Raw genomic sequence first — 23,427 nt, 5'->3', positions numbered from 1 at the left:
TTAGGTGGACTGTAAACATATGGTAGTATGATGGGCTTAATCTAATTACTGTTCTCATCAAAAATTGAATCTACAGACCTTGCTGGTTATGTTGATGTTCGTACGGCAGCTAAAGATGCATTTATAGGTGAAAACGATCAACTTTAAAAATCTTCCCACTAGACAACTTAAACTCTTGATGGCGTTACAAAAAAGGGAGTGGTTCCACCATTTGAAGTCAATAGCAGCATAGAGTAGACTCCAACATCAGAAAAGAAGATTGAAGATGCACGCATTTTACTTGCACAGTCTGTTGGTGCGGCAAAAGCTGAATTTCATTGTTTTGTTTTTCATTTTAGGCTATAAAAACCTATATATAATGAATCTCTCCACCTAAGGGAATTTTTCTGGATCACTGAGCAATGCCTACATGACTGCTTTTAGTCTGGTATCTGCAACGCTACACTGCTTAATGGGCTTTTAACACAGTTTTGAAGGTGACTATAAAATAAGCACATTATGTACAGTGAAGGCTGCTGTGTGTTCTTGCCACGTCCTCACAAGCGAGGTTATTACAATTTACAAATAATTTTTAAATGTTTCCACTCATTTCAGTGCCAAGTGGTGGCACAAGCTGCCAGTTTCCCACAATAATCCTGCCTTACAACACCACATGGCTTATGTTACACACGCGTTCCATGTGCATTTACACACAGTCTGTAAAATATTCCTTATGTCTACATCACTTTCATCCTTCTAAGATAAGCTTTACAGAATGTAATTTGTAATTTGTTGTTTACCTGATCTTTCCATGCAGCATGCCATTTATCTGTCAATTTATCCTGTACTAATTTCGAGCAATCCCTGCATGGCATGTTTATAGTGAAATTTCGTTACTACAAACACCACATTAACAAATTTTTCAAATTAACGAATTTTTTAAAAGCCCCGGCAGATTTGCTATGTTTTCAATGTAAAACTATTTCACCGAAGCGTGGCCTTGTGGTAGAGCATCCGCCTCGCATTCGGGAGGTATGGGGTTCGATCCCCAGTGCCGGCGGGTACCCACCGGTTTCCAATGGGTACAAGATTTCTCCCGACCTGGTGCTCGGCTCTTCTGGGGTGAAATGCTTGGGAAAAGGGGCCATGAACCAAAATGTTGGTTCAAGAAGAAAAAAGGGCCACATAATGGGCTTTTGCCGCACAAGGCGGACTTATTGTTGTCCGATGGCGGAACTGATCACTGCCATATCGGAGCAACTATTTGGGACCTATGACCCTTTTCCCAAACATTTCACCCCAAAGAGCCGAGCACCAGACCGGGGGAAAGCTTGTACCCATTGATAAGCCGGTGGGGTACCCGGCGGCACCAGGGATCGAACCTGGTGCCTCCCGAACACGAGGCGGATGCTCTACCACAAGGCCACGCAACCATCGTGCAAATTGGTCCTTAACCAGCTTCACCTTTGCATTTCAACATATTATAAACATTCACTTGCAGCAGCTTGATGTTCGCCACGAAAAAAAATGCAGTAAAAGAAAACGGCAGCAACTTCTAGCTTATCCACTGATCTAAATTAGACATTTGGACATGGCATGAAGTAAATGTATTTAGCACTCTGTCTCCCTCTGCAGGCAATCATTTGAACACCTGTAAAGCCTTTCAGCAAGTTTCCTATCATTAAAGTACAAATGCTTGCACTGTACACTGTACAATGAATTGCATTGTACAACACTGTACAATGAATTTTAGCCACTTACTGAAAACAAGACACAAGAAAAGGATCTCGAGTTTTGTAACCAATTATGAATTTCAAAATACGTATATTTCAGAATAACGAACATATTTTATTTCTTTTATAATTTTGGAACATCAGTTTTACGAATTCAGCTAAAATTAACAGCGTCGCAGCTTGCAACTCTCGCGTGAAACAGAAACCGCCGTTTCTGTGTGTATGGCCCGTGGGCTGTAGCTATCATCATCAGCACATCTAGTATCAACTCCTAGCACCCCCAAGAAGCTATGGTTTATTACGCAGCAGGTCGGTTGTTCGTGCTGGAAGTTTTTTTTATGCCGCGGATTACCTTATTGCAAAGTTTGTGCGAGAGCAATGATATTAGCCAGCGAAGTGCCAAGAAGATATGAACGCAGCCGCTTTCACTGAAAGAAATTGACGCAGGGAAAAAATGATTATACCTCTACAGACAGGTAGCATTGCCCCATCGACCGCCACAATCATTTTGAAAGACCGAGACTAGATTTTCAAACTTCAGGGAGCATTGAAGATGAGGTCAGATAGAACTCTGTTTTTTTTTTTTTTTTTTGCACACGGACAAAGTTTGAACTTTCATCGCTTGGTGCAATCGCGCACGCGACGAGGTGTAGCGCAAAGTGGAATGTGTATGTGCCGTAGTGGTGTAACATAGTGCACGGTCGTGTTTGCTGAACGCGGCAGAAGAAAATAATTGATTTCTTCAAATAAATCAGCTTTGGAGTTAGTACAACATTTTCATTTCAGGTTTTGCCACCGCCAAGGTACATCATTTGCATACCTAGGTTTGACCACTGGCTTATAATCGCAGATTTTTCATTACAACGGTATTTCAAAATAACGAATGATTTTTTGCGGTCCCGCGGGATTCGTTATAGTATCGAGATTTGACTGTAGTTGATTTATTTGAACCAAATGGGCTTGCGCAGCACTTTCATCTGCTCTCTCGTTATCCTCAATCCAAATGTGACTAGGGACCCAGCAGAATGCTATGTTTTTCTGCTGTGACCAACTACGTTATATATGATGTTTCCTATTAAAGGGTAACAAACTGAATTCCAAGGGAAGGAAAGCATAACAGGGGGCGGCAGAAAGTTAGGTGGGCGGATGAGATTAAGAAGTTCGCAGGGGTCAAGTGGATGCAGCTAGCACAGAACCGGGTTAAGTGGAGAAATATGGGAGAGGCCTTCGCCCTGCAGTGGGTATAATCAGGCTGATGATGATGACGATTAAAGGTTCTCCGGCATTTCTAGGTTGCAGTGCTGTGAGCGTAATCAAGGAGTCGATGCAGACGATTCACTTTATTTTCTTTCACCACCTTCTTTAAAGCTACACACACACAGCATACAACTCTGCAGTAAAAGTGTGGTGCCATAATGGATAAACGTAGGAGTAACAGTGTACCACCACCTCTCTGCCCACTTACCTACAGCTTAATGACATCATGAAGGCATGCTCGTTCCTCAGGTACCATACTGTTTATCAGTAACATCGTGCAGGGTGCACACGCGCACACCTACCTTAGCTTCCATGCCAGGGTAAATGATGTGACTGGCACTAAGATCCAAGTCCTTGTCGAGATCGGCACTCACATCCGACTTAGGCCCCATGGGGTTTTCCAACACTGGGGTTGACAAATGCTCCAGGATGCAGGAACTAGGAATAACCCAGATATGCCGAAGCTCTCGTGTGTCATCTCGGCGCCTTTCCGCTGTAATGATAGTGTATGTTGGATCCAACAATGTGCATAAAGTAAAGCACTTGACAAAAGGTTTCATCTCAAATGCAGACAAAAATCTATGAAGGTGTTCATTAGACAAAATTACTGGGATGTATATGATTTTTGGCAGTTTTTTCAAGCCTATTCAAGCTTTTGGTTAATCTGTACATTTTTTCTTGTTCTTTTGAAGGCTGAATTAGTGAGAGGTGACTACATTCTACTTTTGCCACGTGCTACACCTTCGACAGTACTTATCAATTTATCCTTCCAACCTTTATTTCTGCTGCACCAAACAGACCATTACTGCTGCTGCGTCACATCATCATCCTTGTAATACTTTGCACACTTGCATAGCTTACCTGCCCCATCTGTCTTTGATGCCAAGAAGGGAGGCAGTTTAGTATACTTGAGTACAGTAGAAAGAGTGGTCAGCTCTGACTTCGTTGGTGTGCTCGCATTTGAGACGCACAAGCCACCAATGAGGATCATAATTAGGCTCTGAAAGCAAGAAAAAATCAAAGAAGCGTTAGGTACAGACTGAATCTGGTCAAATAAAAAGTCAAGAAACTACAAAATACTATACTAGTGCATTTCATCAAAATTTTCTAGAACAACAATTCATTATGGAACACAGTTTAAAGAAATATTTTCATATTAGTCAATGTACAGCTGCCGAAATCTTTAACCGGCGTGCGCATGACTGCCTTCTTTTCTGTGCTCCTACGCCTTAGGGCGGATAAAACTCGCCAGAAGGTCAAGATTACGCAAGGGCTTGGTGAGCCTCTTCTTATACTTGGACCTTTCACAAATTAGCTCCTCTGCAGTGCTCAGAATCACAAAAAATGCAGCCGTCATGCACGCCATTTAAAGATTTGGGTGGCTGTACTTTGTTTCCACAGCTAATAACTATTTACACACACTAAGCTCTTGGCTCACGACAAATTTGCGAAAAAAATCACTTCCACTTTTGCAAACTCATATACCTCAGGCATAAGGAAACTGGCTTTTAAATCCTAAAACATGGCTAGGAAAATTTTTTTTTTTAAACTGATTTGGTTTACGGGGTTTAATGTCCCAAAGCGACTCATGCTATGAGAGATGCCGTAGTAGAGGGCTCCTGAAGTTTCGACCAGCTGGAATTGTGCACTGACATTGAACAGTACATGGGCGCCTTGCTTTTCGCCTTGATCAAAAAGCGGCTGCCACGGCCAGGATTCGATCCTGCATCCTTGGGTGCAGCAGTCGAGCGCTCTAATCAGTGCACCACCGTAGTGGGATCTTCTTAAAAACTATCGCACCCAATCATATGATTTATTTTTTCTATGTTGTCCTGAAGTTTATTGCTGAAATCCATCAAAAAATACTCTCAAGAATTGTTTCATCAGCCACAGTACCACTGTGTATCAGTGAAACACTGACCAGCCGAATAGATGCTCATCCTGTAGACAACATTTCTTCACAATTTCTAGCCCATTTTGACAGTTTTTTTTTTTTTTTTTCACTCACAGAAGCCCACTATACGCGATGACAATCTTGGTTTTTCATTTTGATCGACAGCAGATTTTTTTGTGGCATCTTGTTTACCGTTTAGACGTGTATACATCAACTGCCGCGTAGAAATATGTTTTAAGATTTTGTTGTCGCAAAAAAAAAAAAGAAAAAAAAATTATTACTGTCATACTGCATAGCATGCATTCAGAATATTTTATCGAGTGCGCAGGCTCTGCACAATGTGCGAAAGAAAAAAAGTCGATGCTGAAACTTTTGCGCACTCAGGTTTGAAAGCATTACTAGCATGAAAAATAAGTTTTATCATAATCAAAAAATATAGAAAGTTGGTGCTGAAAGGCCCTCCAAAAAAATGGTACAAGTTACATGGAAGACTCACATGCTGCAGAAGAGAGTTTGCATTGTTCGCCTTCAAGCACTTGAGCAGTACTTTCAAAAGGATGCTGCATGCCTGAGCTGCAGGAACGATTTGACATCGTGCCACTGAAAAGAAAGATGGCCCATTGGTAATGCAGCTAAACGTTTGTTAGGTCAGACAGAGTGAACAACAAAGGTGATTTATATAAATAACACTCATAGAGGGTGCACAAATAGCAGTTTTTCGAAACTGAATCAAACAAGAATAGTGTAGCTTTGTTACCGAATCAGAGTGATAGCACTGAAGTGACCATCTACTAACTTCCACTACTTCAAATATTGGTACAAAATGAATGGCACTGTGAAACACTGAAGCACTACCAGTGGCACAAGCAGTGTAGCAGTACAACATGAGCTATGGGTATCAGGATACATCAATGATCTCCATCAAGAGGACATAACACAAATTCAGTACGTAAACACTATGAACATCAAGTTATAGTGTAAAATAATTAGCTCTTTCCATTTATGATGAAGAGAATAAACTAGAGCCACACCTGAGGACATGAGACGGATGACAGCTATGTATGAGCCATGGTCTCTGGGATCAGATGTAATATAAAGGCAGTGTGTGCTCAACTTCCCTTAGCCATGCCGTGTTGTTCAGTATTAGAGACAAGTATGAGCATTATGAGTGCTGCCACACAAAATAAACCACGCAGTCATTAAGCCGTACATCCAGTGCATACTGATTGCTGTAGGATGGTATGCAACGTCAGTGTGGGTCATTTTTCTACCAGGCGAAGAAAAATACTAGAGCAGGCCTTATTCAAAAAATATTCGAGAAATTCATCACACATTCAATTTAGTTCAAATAATTGAATACATGAAGATTTGATTCAATATTCAAAATTTTCAGTTATCTGAACATCCCTACTGCTAGAAAAATGAACAGATTTATGCTGAAATGTGGCAATATATGCAGTTTGCCACGAGTGCTAAAATTCTCAATTTGAATGAGAGTTTTAGTGACTCAGTGTTAAAATGTGGACATATTCACAAGAGGAACACCCACATTCAGAATACAGTCAAACCTGGATATGTCAAACCAGGATATTTTGAATTTTGGTTGTATTGAACTCAGATTATCCCCTTGAAACTTCCATGGCACAGTATAGCAAAGATGCGACGTATATCAATCTCCAGTTTCATTGGTTGTTCGAAATATCGAGCTTCTCATCGCATCGTGGACTGGAAGGTGCACCTTCCCCAAAGACGATCGCATAGCCCCCGGTCCTTTGCCGCATGACACTACGTGACTCTTGCAAGTCCCGTGCAGAAGGAACAAGAGATCCGGTTCGGCAACAACTGCTGGTCTAGAGCAGTGCTGCAGCCTGGATAGTATGTTTTCCCCAAAGATGTGCGTCTGCTGCAATCGTTTGCCACAAGGCATCACACTACGTTTGCAAGCCACGTGAGTGAAGGAACGAGGGAACCAGTTTGGCGATGGCCGGTACTGAGCAGACGCAACCAATGCAGCTGTAGTGTTGGGGAGAGGGGAAACAACGTGAAAGAGCTAAGTGCAAGGATGTGTGCTTTCATTCCCTCCTCTGCGAAGTGTGTGGGAGCATAGAGGAAGGAAAAACTCTGCTGAGCATTCTCTCTACCCTTTCTCCCTCTTTTCATTCTCAGTAGCATGCACTACACATGCATAATTGCAGACTCATCATGTGGCAGAAACAACATTGGACGCTTTCTTCAGTGTGTGTTCTGAACACTCTGTGCAGGGCAAGTCGTAAAAACCCGGTCAGCCCACGGCTGACCGAATGCTGGACACCTCCAGTATGTGTTGTGCCCACCTCAATTACGGCCTTGGCCTAAGTCACTTTGGTATGTTACCCACCATAAACCAAACCAATCCAAACACTGCTTAATTTGGACAAGTGGTCACATTGAGGTATGACCCACACAGCCAGCGATCCCCAATGCAGACCTTCCCATACCTGAATTACAAGGTACAGTAGTTACCGTGAAAGCTAAACATTTCAACAGATTTGCCTGTCTGGTTAGATTGATAACTAAGTGAAACAAGCTCTTCAACCATCACTTTTTTACTTTACAGAAACCTGACGTTTCAGAGACTGCTCAACTTTTTCTTCAGGGATGCATGACGCAGGACTTGGTGCAGCTATAAGTTAAAACCTATTATGAGTCAGGGTGCCGCTGAAGCAGGGGTGCCCGTTGGAGTCTTTTTTCTTTTTTTTTCTTTTTTTTTTTTTTTCGTGAAGTGGCCAGGAAGGAGCGAAGACTTTGTAAGTACACAGCAGAAAGGTTGCCTACTGTCTGGTTGACATTGTTTACGGTCGTCTGTATATGCCATGATTAGAGATGTCTTTTTCGATGATTGGTCTGTCTCCAGAATCAACATTTCTTCGAAATTTATTCTATAGTCAGAATCTTCTGAATGTTCAGCTACAGGGTTGCGTCCTCTTGAGAAATTTCGTGCATCATTCTTATGTTGCCGATTTCTTTCTTTTGGGTTGTTTCACCAATGCAACACCAGCGTAACAGTCGGCGCAGGGAATTTAGTAAACTATGCCTTGGGCTGTTTCTCTTGGCGTTCGATCTTTGGGAAAAGGTAGCGCACTCCCCAAAGTGTTTGAAGGCTCGTTTTCTAGTATACGGGCTATGGTTTTGCTGGCGCCTCGGACTTAGGGAATGGTGACATTGTTTGCTGTTGGTATTTTCTTCCCGGGGCCTGTTGCGTTTTTAGAGGCGAATGATTTTCCGGATAAAGTTTTTACGGTAGCCGTTCAAGGCTAGTTCCTTGAATATCAAGCATTTTTCTTTTGCTTTGTTGAGTTGTGCTGAAATGTCAACTCTTCGTAATAAGTCTTCCTTATAACGAAGGCCTTCCTTATTAAGGAAGATCAAAGGAAGACCTTCGTTATAAGGAAGACTTTATTACGAAGAGTTGAGGCACATTGCAGCACAGAACCAAAGCAAAAGAAAAACACTTGATATTCAAGGAACTAGCCATGAATGGCTGCTCTAAAAATTTTATCCGAAAAATCATTCGCCTCCAAAAACGCAACAGGCCCCGGGAAAAAAATAACCAACAGCAAGCAACTGCAGCTGAAAGGTATGTCACTATTCCGTATGTCTGAGGCGCCAGCAATATCGTCGCCTGTATACTAGAAAAGGGAGGAATCTGAGTGGCCGCACAAGCCTTCAACACTACCTTTTTCTAAAGATTGACAGCCAAGATGGTTTGTGGGGTTTAATGTCCCAAAGCAACTCAGGCTATGAGAGACGCCATAGTGGAGGACTCTGGAAATTTCGACCACTTGGGGTTCTTTACGTGCACTGACAACGCACAGAACACGGGCGCCTTGCTTTTCGCCTCCACCGAAAAGCGGCCGCCGAGGCCGGGATTCGATCCCACTTCCTTGGGAACAGTAGTCGAGCGCCGTAACCACTGCGCCACCCCGGCGGGGTGATTGACAGCCAAGAGTAAGAGCCCAAGGCATTGTTTACAAAATTACCTGTGCTGACTGTGACACCAAGAACATAGGCGAAACAAAGAACAAAGAATTCGGCAACATAAGAATGATGTATGAAACTTCTCAAGAGAACGCAACCCAGCAACTGAACATTCAGAAGATTCCGACAACAAAATAAATTTAGAAGAAACGTTTATCCTGGAGACCGAGACCAATTATTGAAAAAGATGCCTTCTCAAATCATGGCATATACAGACGACCGCAAACAATGTTAACAGGACAATAGGCAACCTTCCTGCTATGTACTTACAAGGTCTTTGCTCCTTACTGGCCACTTCACAGAAGAAAAAAAAAAAGATGCCAGTGGGCACTCCTGCGCCTGTGGCACCGTGACTCATAGGTTTTAACCCCCCTCCCCCCCTCATCGCCTCTCTGTTCCTTTACTTATAGCTGCACGAATCCCCGCGTCATAAGCCCCTGAAGAAGGAGCCGAGCCAGCTCCGAAATGTCTGGTTTCTGTAAAAAAAAAGTGATGGTTGAAGAATTTTCAAGTTTCACTTAGCAGTTACCATACATTTCATACGCTATGGCATGCAAAATGACGATCACGAGTCCCTCCTTTTTTAATATACAGTACAGTAGCTTAGTTTTAGTTTCAGTTTCCTTAACTCCACTCTATCCCTTGGTTGCCATCAGTCATGCGCATTTTCCAGTCACACGATTTTGGACGCTGCTTATGGCATGTCACTGTGCTCTAGCACCTACACCTACTGTCCTCACCTGCATCCATGTGACACTGAAAATGCACACTGGTAACATGCTGTTCACAGGCTATGCGGTGAAGCATCCTCAAAATGTGATGGGCTTGTTTGTAATGAGACAACAATACACTACTGCGTCGCACTGCGAAAAATTCTTCGACCAAACTGACAGTGTGCACAGCGCAAAGCACTTGACAAAACTGAGAAAGCAGTCATTCTTGGTTTGGTCTTGGGGTTTAACGCTCCAAAGCGACCAAGGATACGAGGAACACTATAGTGGAGGGCTCTAGAAATGTAGAGCCTCTAGAGTTCTTTAATATGGACTGATACCGCACAGTAGAGGTGTTCATTAGATAAAATTACTGTGATGCAAATGGTTTTCAGCAGTCCCTTTAGGACCATTTGATAATTCGAACTTGAAATCAATTTAAATATTTTTTTTCTGGTCCCTTGAAATCCAAGTAATGAGCTTTTACTCGACCACTTCATAAGGAAAAGTGAACGGCAGTGAATAGCACTCCACAAAAAACTTCAATATAACGTCAAACCTGTCACACGCCGAGACCTTACAAGGACAGGTCTGAGCAATGATAATGAATACTCACACGAAGTTGCACTCGTGCTAATAAAATGGGCACTGAGAGCAACAAAAGCTTCACGAAATTCTCTGAAAGCCTCCTCTTCTTCCAGCAGCACACTTCCACTGAAATGAAAGAAAGCAGCCATGGTGGATACACGCTATTACTTCTTATCTCTTCATATCTTTTTATACATTGTCCCATCTAACTTAAGCAAAGCTTTTAAAAATGGAACTTTGGAAGTGAACTGAACACATGATGTTGGCACTAGCCCAGAGTAAATCAGGCTGTCTTATTTTCCCCTAGCCATTTGATAAATTATGATTAATCATTCAACTTTAAATAATGGCTACAGACACCAAATGTGATGCACAAAGTTTTAGAGCAGTTTCAGAAAACCCTCGTTAATTTGTTTCCTGCATGATATGCCTCACGCAGACCTTTTCTCTGCATTCGAAAGAATGCCCACGAAATATAGATTTAAAAAAAGCCATGTGACGAGATACTTTAGGACAGCTATTGTGCTCCTGTCAAGCCTGCGATGGATGGACAGGGTCACCAGCAGCATGACTATGGCCACGAGATGGCGACAGGGCGTTACTGGTTGCAGGTATCTAGGCATTCTACTGTTCTCACATGACAACAAAAATGAATGCTCATGGCCGAGCGTTCTTGAGCGCTTTACTGCTTTGGCAATACTCGGCAAGCAGCAAAGCATTTGCACCATCATACGACACGAACTGGTGGCCCAAACAGCTGCAACTGGTATAACGCCCTGTCGCTTCACCATAGCCTCAGTCACATTGTAGCTAACCTTGTTCATCTATCCCATTCTTGAGAGCAGCACAACATGTGGTGCAAAAGTGCCCCATCACCCTGCACGCCCCACATAAAGGCACCACGGAAGAAGGAAAGTATGGTGAGAATGGAGGAATGCACAACTGGAGTGTGGCTACCATGGGTATACCATGGAAGGTAGTTACCACAGAAGGATCAGGACGAGGGTTACAGTGCAAGGAGGGCATGATGAGAGCAGAGGAATGTGCAACCAAAACGAGGCTCTTCCAGCAACCACCTGGAGGGTGGTTAGCGTGGAAGGAACAAGGTGCAGCAGAAGCAGAATGTAAAACAGTTCTTCCTCTGTTCTTGCTACAAGCTCCTTCAATGGTAAGCATCTTTCAAGTCTCCCTGCCGTGGTGGTGCAGTGGTTAGGGCACTTGACTGCTGCGCCCAAGGGTGCAGGATCGAATCCTGGCTGCGGCAGCCACTTTTCAATGGAGGCAAAAAGCTAGGCGCCTGTGTGCTGTGCGATGTCAGCATACATTAAAAAACCACAGCTGGTCGAAATTTCCGGAGTCCTCCAGTCCAGCGTCTCATAGCCTGGGTCAGTTTGGAACATTAAAACCCCATAAACCAAACCATCCAACCACAGCACATTCTCCGCTTTCAACCTGCCCTCTTCCTTCTACAGTATCCCTCCACTACCAAACCACCTTCCGGTTACACATTTAACCATTCTCAGTAAACCCTCCTTCCCATTTATACACCTCTGGGTGGTTCCTATAGACCTTCGCATCGGGCGAGGAGGATGCCAAAACGCCTCCTCGCTGGGTTGTTGTAAACTGGTTTGGCTGCCGCCTCCAGAATGCTAGCGCCATGCACATACAACAGCCCAGCGGTCAATATGACGACGCCCAGGGAGCCCTTGTTGCAAAGGTGTATAGTACCCGCCTTTCAGTTACACATTCTTCTAGTGTTTAAACACACTTCTCATTCCACTGTAACCTCCCCCTTCAGCCATATCTTTCTCCTTCACTGGCGCACACCCTCCTGGTGCCGCCTTTCAGTTACACAGTTCTCGGCCACTTCCACACTCTCCACGGTAACCCCCCCCAGTCTTCCTCCCAAGGTAATCAACCACCCTCTATCTAGAGTGGCTCCCATGGCAACCACTCTCCCACAGCACATTTCTCAGCCCTCACACTACCCTCCTCTTTCCCCATGTTTACCACTCACTAGTTACTAATACTACTACTACAAAGAACAGCTGTCGATAAAGAAAACGTCACCACTGCATTAAAGGGACTAAATGTTTTCAAATTTACAGCTTGTCTGAAATGCTGCCTTAACACATGACAATTCCATAATTGCCTTTTCTTAAGCCAAGCTGATATAGTGTGAGACGTTAATGTCCCAAAGCAACTCAGGCTGCAAAGAGCACCACAGTGGACAACAATGGACTAATTAGACCACCTGGCAATCTTTAATGTGCACTGACATTGTGCAGGCTGTGGGTTTCACTTTCATTGAAACGCGGCTGCAGGGGCTGTGATCAAGTCCAGGTACTCTAGCTCAGTAGCTAAGCGCTCTAAACTGTGAGCCACCGCAGCAGGTAGATTAAATAGAATGCTTTTTTTTCATAACTGAAGTTTCAGCATGCAACTTCAATGTTGGTTACTGTGATATATTTGCATACCACACATATACATTTGTCTTGTATCATTAGCAGTAAGCATCATATGCATGCCAGCTTTCCATTACTACTTACTTATACCGACATGAGTCAGTGTCCAATATAATCATACTGTTTGCCCTTGTGCATCAACCATTGCTATACTACGGATGACACCTCCTACTACGAGTTGCACTGCACTTCTGAAGTACAGTGCTTTCATTATGCATGACTGGTTGTTATGTATTATGTACTATTTGCCACTGCCTTTATGGTACAATCACTCTGCAATATACGGTACGACACTCTTCCAAAAGAAAAAACCACACAAGCACACGTCATACAAGAATACACTGCACTGAAAGAAAACCACAGGATCTGTTTTGAAAGTAGTAGGACTGGTTTTTTTTTTCCTGGGCAAACGAGAGGCCATCTGCGCACACAGGATCGGTGAAGGGGGATATTGGGAATGCTGGAAAAAAACAGCAGCGGCTCTGGGCCGTTGAAGAGAGCAGGTCGCTTGTATGTGAACCCCCGTTGAAATGAATCGTCGCGGAGAATCATGGAGCGTTTACTGGATCAGTGATACGAGATTTAATTCTGTGTAAAGCTTGGTAAAACCGGCAAAGAGACTCACGACATGATTAAAGAGGCCTACGGTGATGCTGATATAGATAGATCAGGTGTTTTTGAGAGGCACAAGGTGTTCCCAGAAGGTAGGGAAAGAGTGGAAGACGATAACCACTAAAGAAGCCCTTCGTCCAGCAAGATGTGTCGGAAGTGCAAAATTTACTAAACAGTGATCGTAGGATGAGAATGATTGCTGATAACTTGAGCATTCCTCAAATCCAAGCTTTTGAGATTGTGACAGAAAACTTAGCCATAAGGAAAGTGTGTGCAAAATCAGTGCCGTGAGTGTTGTCAGAGGAACTAAAGGCCAACCAGAAAGCGATCTGCCAGGATCTTCATAATTTTTTTATCCAATTTTTTGGACCTGATATGTGGGTGTTTGAATATGATCCGAAGAGTAAGCGGCAGAGCTCAGAATGACACACCTCTTCTTCCCCACTCCCCAAGCGCGAATGAGCAAATCCAAGCAAAAGACCAAGCTCATTTGCTTTTTTGATCTACATGGAGCCATCCACAAAGGGTTCGTACCACCCAGGCAAACAGGTAATGCAGTATTTTATGTGGAAGTCCTCAGAAGACTGTGAAAATGCATTGTTCATATTCACCCAGCCATTGCCAACAATTGACAGCTTCACCATGGCAATGCGCCGAGCAGCACAGCGTTCCGCGTAGTGGACTATCTTGCTCAGCATAAGGTGTCAACGCTGCCTCAGCACCCCTACTGCCCTGAATTGGCCCCATCAGACTTTTTTCTATTCTTGAGAATAAATTGACGCAAAAGGGGAAGCATCACGAATCAGTAGAGGCGGTTCAACGGGCCGTGACGAGGGAGCTAACAGCATTCTGGTCCAGGCGCTCCTGGAGGTGTATGCAAACTGGAAAACTCGTTGGCAGCAGTATGTAGATGCGGAAGGGTGCTATTTTTAAAAATTGTAACAGTTTGTACTATTCTCATGAATAATATTTCTTTTTAAATATGAGTCCTAATAATTTCTGGACGAGGGCTGGGCAGCCCAGCCTTCATCATTTACTTTATCGTGCTGGACCCTAGAAGAAGCGAGTCTCAAAGTATGACAGTATGCTGAAAGTGCTTCAAGCCGTCCAATTTTATTGTTGCGGCAAGCGGCGATGACTTGCTCCACAACAAAGCCACTCCCCCTTCGTACAACCTGGTAGTCAACAAATAAAATGTAGACTTCACATTTGCATACATCCCAAAAAGAAACTGCTTGTATGCTAATTTGTTCAGCGTGCTTTCCATGGTAGTAAGGAAGGTTGCTACAATATCACAACTAGGAATTAGACCAAAGAAACAACTTCAATGTTACTAAAAATATTGTAAATAATAGCGACTTGAGCCTAGAATTCAGCTAAGCAGGCCAAACCAACACAACAAACTCGCCAGTCTCTATAGTAGTAGTAGTAGTATGTGGTTGTTTTATTATATATTCAAAAGGAAAGACAAGGTATTTGCCAGCCCCAGTATTTTCTATCCGATTTCTGAAGGACCTGAACAGGGGCGGCAGAAATAAAGGGATAATGATGAAGTGGTAGACAAAATTTGAGGAGGTTCTTAAACAAAAATTTCTGGGGGGTTCAGTTTAGCAGTGATCTTTCATGGAACACCCACATCGATAGCCTTAAGTCTGATTTGTCATCAGTTACAGGTTGTCTTTACAGAATTCAACACTTAATCCCATCTTGGTTGAAACATGCCCTGTATTACTCTTTTCTACGTAAGAATAACCTATTGTATATTAGTCTAGGGCACAACTACTGATCACAATTACAAAAAATTAATTACTTTACAGAAGCAGCTATTGCGTATATGTGAAAATTATCATGATGAGAAAAAAATTAAGAACTCACCCACTCTTTCTGAAGTACAGTATACTGAAGGCAGACAGGGTTTACTACTTTAAACTGCTGCACTGGATACATAAGAATTGTTTACATAACACTCCTAAAGACAGATTAAACTTGTATACAATCAGGGATCCTAAAATAAAGATGCCTACAACCAGAACAAATTATGGTCGCCAAACACTGTCCTTCCAGGTTAAAAAAATTCTCAATAGAAGAGATATCCCCATAAATTACTATCAACCCTTTTCTTCATTTAAGAAAGACTAAGAGAGTTTTTATGTAGTGATATTGCATACTCTCAGTAATATTAATCCGCCCGCGCATGCATTTGCTGATTTATTGGTCAGTGTTTCTTTGTTTGCTTACCAGTGCATTATTGTACTTAAATCGTTTGTCCGGTGTAATCTGCGATTGATTATGCTATTTGCATCCAGGACCTATTTTTTTAAACGTAAAAAATCTCATCTCTCTGATATAGGGTTTTCTACTGTGTATATTTCTTTTACTTTTATTATTTTTGCATGCCTGTGATACTCCCCGTAAAATTGCATCTATTAAGTGTCCTCATCCTATTCATATAGTACCTACATATATTTTTTGCACACACAGCACACAAATGTCACTACTGTTTTGTTTCCTCCCTTTTATGTCCTGATCAAGGATACTGTTGTGTGCCAGCCTGCCGTAATATTCTATTTTCGATGCTTACTGATAATGTAGCAGGGGGCTGAGGCCATGTCAGGCAACCGAGCCTTTAGCCTCAGCCTCCTTTTAGGCAAATGCCTAAGAAACAAAAAAAGTAAGAAAGAAAGAGGTGAGCGATAGGGAGAAAGGGCAGGGTAGGTAAAAATAAATATATGCACTATAGCACAATGTACAGCCGATGTGCATTGCAGGTTGTACTTAAAGGGATATAAGCACAATGCAGCCGATCGAGGCTTGCAAACGATCATACTGCAGTGCACGTGGTCCCACACAAGAAAGTATACAGTGCCACAAAAGTTGCTCCGGCCACCACAGGAACACGCCACGTAAAATAACCGCTCACTATGCTACCAGAATGTTGATTCACTTGAGAATAAACAGTGATGATAATATGCAAAGATTGAGCCAGTGTCTAGATGCACACATCGAAACGACAAAAGGACAAAGTCACATTTTTTATGCACCCACTGTGTTGATTTCTGCCATTTTCAACATGAAACGAAGTGAAACAGAAGGTGCGATAAAAAGCATGCTCAGTTCAGTTGTCGTTCAGTCGTGTCAGACTCTTCGTGACCCTGGCGTTCATTAAAGACGTGGAAAGAACCCATAATCAGCAAAAGATGAGCAGTACAAACAGCGCTGCGGCTCAAACGTGACTAAAAATTCTCATCAAGATATACGCGACAGTTTTCCAGATATCAAGAAAGTACACACAGCTGATGACATGCCAACGACGAAGCAACTAGACCAAATCAATAAGGCGACCAGAAGCTGCGACCGCGGTGTTGCCAGACCACCAAGCAGTTTCACGTATAGTCTATTATATTAGTGGATTTAAAGGCTCCTAACAAGCAATGTTAACGGAGCCACCTTTGTGCTGGAGTGCATGTTGTGGACGTTTTTGGTCACCCTATCATATTACACATGGCAGTGATGCTGGTGCACTGATGAAACTGAGAGCAAGGCTTTGCATCCACACACTGTACTATCACAGAAACTGCATGTGCGTACATTCCCTGGGGAGTGTCAGCATTCAATGAATGGCGGCATTTAACATGTGCACTGTTGCAAGTATGTGCCTGAAGCCATTCTGACAAACTGTGGTTGCACTTGCATCATCAGTGAAATCATGCCTAAGGTTCTAACAGTATGTAAAAGAGCAGTCTAACTTTCCCTACTGGTGCATTCTGGGTGGTCAATACATGCAGGGTATTGTTGTGACCGGAAATCCGGCCGAGGTATGCGCAGACTCCAGCAGCTGACAATGGAGGCGTACTGTTGTGACTGGAGTTCCGGCCGAGGTATGCGCAGACTCCTGCAGCCGACAATGGAGGCTACTTAGCGGACGCCGGCGAGCGACCGCCGCCAAAAGCAGCGAAGCGGCGGCGACGGCAGGTGTTTCCGGCTGCAACGACTAACCCTTCCCGCCCCCCCTCCTTCAGGATAGAGACCAACAGCCCTTCGAGCCTTAATCCCCGTGGCGCCACGACTGCAACAACAGGGCACGTATTCTTGTGCTCAATGGCCACGAGGCGCATCGCCAAGCAGCATTGACCCCGCTCGCCGAATTCTCGAGGCAAGCAGGTGACACCCTTGGAATTTCGCGGGGTGAATGACCACCGTCAAACAGCGACTTCTCGGACCCTCTTGCCCTGGTACCGAAACTCCATCGCCCGCACAAAATCGTCATCGACATCAGAAGATTTGCCCTCGCCACCAGAAGGTGTGCAAGGAGGTTCACCCTCGGCAGTGTGCGGCACCTCGAGTGATCCCTTGCCCCCACTGATTAGATAGTATCGACGAACTTTGTTTCCCCAGCTAGGGAACTGGGGCTAACAAACCATATTTAACTGACGGATTTTGTTTGGACAGAGAGCTCCGTTTTCCTCTCATGACTTGTACCTTCTTCAGTATGTAGAAAGTGTATATAAACGTTACTTGTTACTTTTTGCCTCTACTCCCTGGCTGTCTTCCGCCTCGATGCATCGTCGCCTCCTGAGCCCGCTGCGGTGAAGCTCGCCCCCTGAACCCGACTCACTTCAGTATGCAGCTGAATGTCAGAATAGTGGAATCCTATCCACTTCATTTTCAAGTGTGCCACTTGCCCCATCAGACATCCAGGAAGCATTGCAGCTCAGGTGCTGCAAGTTATACTGAGCATGATAGTACAGCCTAGAAAGTCTGGTGCACCTAGTCTGTGCCATCTCAGGCACAAACATTTGGTTGACTCCATGTCCCAAAGCAACTCAGGCTAGGAGGGATGCACTAGTGGAGGGATGGGAATCATTTCAACCAAATGGGGGACAACTTAACGCACACTGACACAGCACTGTGCATGGGCATCTCCACTGAAATGTGGCCGCCACATCAGAGATGGAAGCCAGGGTCTTCGGACTCAGCAGTCAAGCGCCCTAACCACTGAGCCACTGCAGCGAGCCAAGGCATAAACTTGACAAACCAAGTACAGCAATACTAACAAGCAGTACCAAAGTAAACACAGCTGTGTAGTTTGCAAAACTGAGCATGCCGTGTGAAGCATTGCAAGGCAGGATGAGAACCATGGCTTCAAAGGCTTTTTAAATCACCATTAAATAATAATGAAAAAAAAAGCAAGAAAAAAAAACTGACAGGTGGCATATCATCATGCAGAAAGCGTACAGTGCTTATAAAATGCAAGTGCATTAAACTTGGCAAGCCTGGCAGATCCCCAACAAGATAAGAATTTATCAGGCAAGCGTAGGTTGTATTTAGGTGCAAATTAAGCTAGAGCAACAGCCAAATCCACGAGAGGCAAAGTTCATTGTCTTGTTCGATGCATTCTTTTTAGTGTGCAGGAAGAGACAGGGAGAGTGGCACATGCAGCTTGAATACACTTAGCGAGGCTTACCGACAGGCAGCCCAGCCTGCATGGCACACAGCAAACAAGCCTAACTCCAGAAGTAAACTGCACTATTAAAACACTGCAGTAAAGTTGGCAAAGTTAAATCAACGCCTCTGCAAATACTTTGCTTCTAAAAAGCCACACAAATCTCTATAATGGTACATTCTTGAGCATGATGCAAGAATGCATCATAACTGCATGGTTGAAGTTAAATGTTTGCTGGACACTGTCTGTATATATAGATACAGGTGCAGTCATGTTAATTTCTTCAAATGCAAACCATAATGGTCGAAATTTATTAGCGCACTGCATAATTCATGCAATGGCAGCCTGCATATACCTTTTCAATGGCACATGAAATGATAGTAAAGAGATCAAAATTTTTCTCTAATATTGCCTTCCACTTACTTCTGACAGTAACTATATATCTCTATTCCTCCCTTCACGAAACATACTGACATCAAAGCAAAATATGCTGCGACATTAGTATGTTCCTAAAACGCCTTGTGAAAGCTTGCCAACTAATAAATGAGCAGTCATTCGTAGATTCAGACCGTTAGTTATATAACTCAGATTTGTAATCACATATTCCACAATACAACTGGAACTGTTTTGTGCATATGTACAGGTGTGGTCATAATATTACGAAGCAGGCTTCCTGGTGTTTGAATTTTTTCACGCCTTCCGTAGAGAAGATACAATGGTTACTTGTATCTACGCCTCGCAGTATGCGAATGCACTAGTGTCATGTGCTTACATATGTGCAAGGTAATTCCTGATATTCGCTTGGTTACGCACAGCAAAATATTTTATCACCAAGGCGTGCTCCGTATTATTATAACCGGGACTGCACCACGTTACAGCAACAGAATATCCTGGAATAGCTCAACATGCATACACATGTTCCTCTAAGTAACCGGGAGCATTTGTATTAGGCTGTATCAACATTTGTGAGCTTTCTATGTTGCTCCATATTATTATAACCGGGACTGCACCATGTTACAGCAACAGAATATCTTGGAATAGCTCAACATGCATACACATGTTCGTCTAAGTAACCGGGAGCATTTGTATTAGCCTGTATCAACATTTGTGAGCTTTCCATGTTGTTGTCATGGCAGTGATGTACTATTTAGTACAGCATCCTTGTTAATAGCACAAATGCTCATTTTAGTCTTGAAAGCATTTAACTTTTTTGAAAATGGAACAACGCAATAGAACATCTTCCTTGCAAGACTATTTTTCAGCCCTTGATTTCGCTTCTTTAAATCGTTAGTAATTTTATGCCCCTATTCACACTTAACTTTACCATTTCAAGGGTACCAAGATGGCGCTCAACAAAATGCAGTCACACTTTGCACACATTGAATTCCAATCACAATTTTCAGCATTACAGATCACTGCACATCACAATTTTCAGTTCAAAGGTGAAAACAAAAAAGAAAGCATTAAGCAGCAGCCTAACCTTTGCAACAACAACAGAGTAACTTTGGAGCAGGTTATGTACTAAGAGCACTGCAGATTGAGCGAAGTGCAAATTGCAATACTAAGCTAACACAAAGTTTTCCTTTCATATACATCATGTTCACAAGCAAAACTTTAGAAATGGCATAACATATTAAAGGCAAAATTATTTTTGACCCTATAGATAATATAGATGTTGAAATTTCTTAATGCAACAAATGCTACTGCAACTCACCCCTTAGATGTATATCCCAGTCTGCTTGCAAGAAAAGTTTCCATCCTCCCAAATGCTTAATTTTTATGCAGTTGCTGTGAATACCTAATTTCTCCACGTCGGGACAACATTGGTTTCATGACCTCAATTATACAAATAGCTGCCCACTGGCCTTACCTGCCAAATGGTTATTCAACAACAAAATATCACCCACAAATTCAAACTAAACTTCTTCCCCTATCTGCACATAAAAGGAGGGAGGCAGCGAGTGAGCAAGGAATGAATGGTAGTAACATTGAAGTGACACTAACTGCAAGTAAAAGATGGTCTGGTGTTGGGGTTTAACGTCCCAAAGCGACTCAGGCTATGAGAGACACTGTAGTGGAGGGCTCCGGAAACTTCGACCATCTAGGGTTCTTTAACGTGCGCTGACATTGCACAGCACACGGGCACCTTGCTTTTCGCTTCCATCGAAAAGCAGCCGCCACGGCCGGGATTCGATCCCGCATCCTCGAGCCCAGTAGTCAAGCACTCTAACCACTGCACCACCACAGCAGGGCACAAGTAAAAGACTATTAAGATTAATTACTGTAGTCTAGTGACAGACAAGCTACTTTAGCTGTGAGCAATTTTTATTTTTATTTATTCTAGGAAAGGCCAAGATGTGAAATACAAGTGTCACTGCCACCAGCCACTTGACGACCAACTGTATGTAATGAATTAAATACTACTTTGGCATACAAACCTCCAAGGCCCCACTACTTCCATTTACAGCCGGTGAGCATGCTGTCCACTATCATATCACCATTGCACATCTTAATTGTGCAGCAGGAAAAGATATTCCCTTTTAACCACAGATTTATCGGTAATACAGTCTGGTACCGGCGAACAAACTTCAAAACTACAAAAAGCCAAACAGTGAACTACCAATTAAAACTGTCTTAAATTTCCCTTTAATCATGAAAATTCCCCCAAGCCCTACTGCCTAAGTCAGAGCTCCTAAAGTGGAAAAGGATCACCTCCCTGCATCCAATCAAATGTCCCCAGCTGCCACCTAATTACAAGCACAAAATTTGTGGCAAAAAAAAGTCATTTTTGTCTCTCCCTCACCCCTCCTTTTCCTTCCCAAGGAAAAAATTCTACTGTGCTAAACTGAACCACCATTCTCAGGCCCCATTGCCCCTTCCAAGAGCTAACTATACATGTCCCCCCACAAAACCTACCCAGCTGTCACACTTTAGTCTCATTTTTCCTCACACTTGTAACCCAACTACTGTTGTTTTAGGTGCACTACATTTCACATTTGCTTAGTCTGCTTTTCCTGCTGCTCCGCTCCCACTGGCACAAGCCAGTTATGACACTAAAGGAGTATGGTTAAGGGGGAATGCAGCTTTGTAAAAAAAACTTTCATAATTTATGTTAACTCTAATCTGGGAAATGCTCGAAGAATTAGAATTTTTCCCTTTCCTGGTTTCCTTCCTTAATTATCACCTTTAGAAGCACATTTCTTTGTGACTGTTTTATCTATTTTCATCCAATTTATTTTGTTGCACTCCTGGATCTATATGTAGGTCAAGACATTGTTTTTCAAATTTATTAATTTTTAATTTCTGGTATGAAATTTTCTTTTTAAGTTTGATATGTCTACAGTAACTGCTCAAAAAATTAATTAAAGAAGTTAAATAACAAATAAAAAATTAAGGAAGCACTAGAGAGCTTCTGCAAAATTTCTTTTTCACTTTTATTTTGTTTTCTGCGTTTCCGTAATCGGTTTTAGACACAGACAACATAGCCGTAAATTAAACCTACTGCAATACAAACATGCCCATACTCTTTGCTTTCGAGGGACTCAACCTCATCACTCTGTGGTGGCCAGTGAAAATACTCTAACCTGTGAAAACTTCCAGATTTCATTGCTGTTTTCGGATATGATGCAAACAATATTTTGATAGAACCACTATATATTTGAGGCAGAGAGCATGTCACCCAAACAGCAAGCCCGACTGAAGAGCACTACTTTCACAAGATCAAGCCACCTATTCTCAGTCGACAGCAGAGTGGCAAGGCACCACACAGTTGCCTAACAAACTCCCCATACTGGGTGAGCAACCAACTCTCTGCGGTGAGTTTTAAAAGATAAAGGCAGGAGCCAAGACATTCAATTTGATTTTACCAGCTTTTTTTTTTTTTTAGCAGAGCAAATACAGCATCTGCTGCAGGGGTAGAGGCTAAAGGCTGTGGCGCCTGACGAAGGCCTCTGTCCCTCTGCAGTCGACTGAAGCGATCATATCACCGCATAACAGAACGTAAAGTACAAAAAAAAATGTGCATAAGCAAAACAAACACACAGGGCCATAATAAATCTATAAGAATGCTCGCAGCATGTATAGGTGGTATGCATTGCGCCCACATGGTGCCCAACTATGCCGCCAGCCACCATTTTTGTGATGCATGTAGCAAACTCCTGACAGTCCTGCGACAAAAGTGTGCCTTCGTCGTGTTACGGTGTCTAGCGTGCCACATTCATGTCGCTTATAATTCACATGCATCAGAAATCGGGCCTGTAATTATTGCACTCGATAGCTGCATGAAAATGTGTCGTAAACAAATGCCACTTCCTTGGGGTGAGCACATGCTCTGCTTAACGCTGCGCGAGCAGAGGCATGCGAAAAGGGTGCAGCAACGAACAAACACTGTTCATGATCCGGTTTCTCTCTATATTCCGGAATGAAAGCTCATGCAATGGTGACGACAGCCATTCCGTGAATCCGGAAAGCCACATGCTGCTCTGTGATGGGTCTGTGGTTCACTTGCATTACTCCCAATTACGCTTCTACACAGAACCCTTGATTTGAATCTCTTCTACATATGTGACCAAGACAATGCTTCAGAGTTTAACCTCAGGGTTACCTGCGAACGTTTTGGGCGAGGTGCATGCTGAATAAGTGCAGGATGGGCACCAATCAAACTTTCCCAAACCCTGTATGTATGAAATATGTAACCGCGTCCTTTTCCGACCTTGAAATAAGTCCTTGA

At 43.1% G+C, this 23,427-nt stretch overlaps 1 protein-coding gene across 4 annotated transcripts in view; it reads right to left on the bottom strand.

Annotated features, from left to right (window-relative positions):
• Window positions 1–23,427, bottom strand: part of poe (E3 ubiquitin-protein ligase-like protein poe) — a 298,383-nt gene that overhangs the window by 271,157 nt on the left and 3,799 nt on the right. For all 4 annotated transcript variants that reach the window (XM_084589458.1, XM_084589460.1, XM_084589459.1 and 1 more), the window contains exons 2-5: window positions 10,207–10,304; window positions 5,360–5,463; window positions 3,831–3,969; window positions 3,272–3,462 (exon numbers count right to left, since the gene is read on the bottom strand). In XM_084589458.1, the coding sequence (XP_084445584.1) occupies window positions 3,272–3,462; window positions 3,831–3,969; window positions 5,360–5,463; window positions 10,207–10,304 (532 nt within the window). The remainder of the gene's footprint in view (window positions 1–3,271; window positions 3,463–3,830; window positions 3,970–5,359; window positions 5,464–10,206; window positions 10,305–23,427) is intronic.

The sequence above is a fragment of the Amblyomma maculatum genome, chromosome 1 (assembly GCF_055883805.1).
Source record: "Amblyomma maculatum isolate TAMU_Amacu chromosome 1, ASM5588380v1, whole genome shotgun sequence".
Classification (NCBI taxonomy): Eukaryota; Metazoa; Arthropoda; class Arachnida; order Ixodida; family Ixodidae; genus Amblyomma; species Amblyomma maculatum.
Note: the sequence above shows the minus strand (reverse complement) of the source record. Positions and strands in the feature narration are given on the sequence as shown.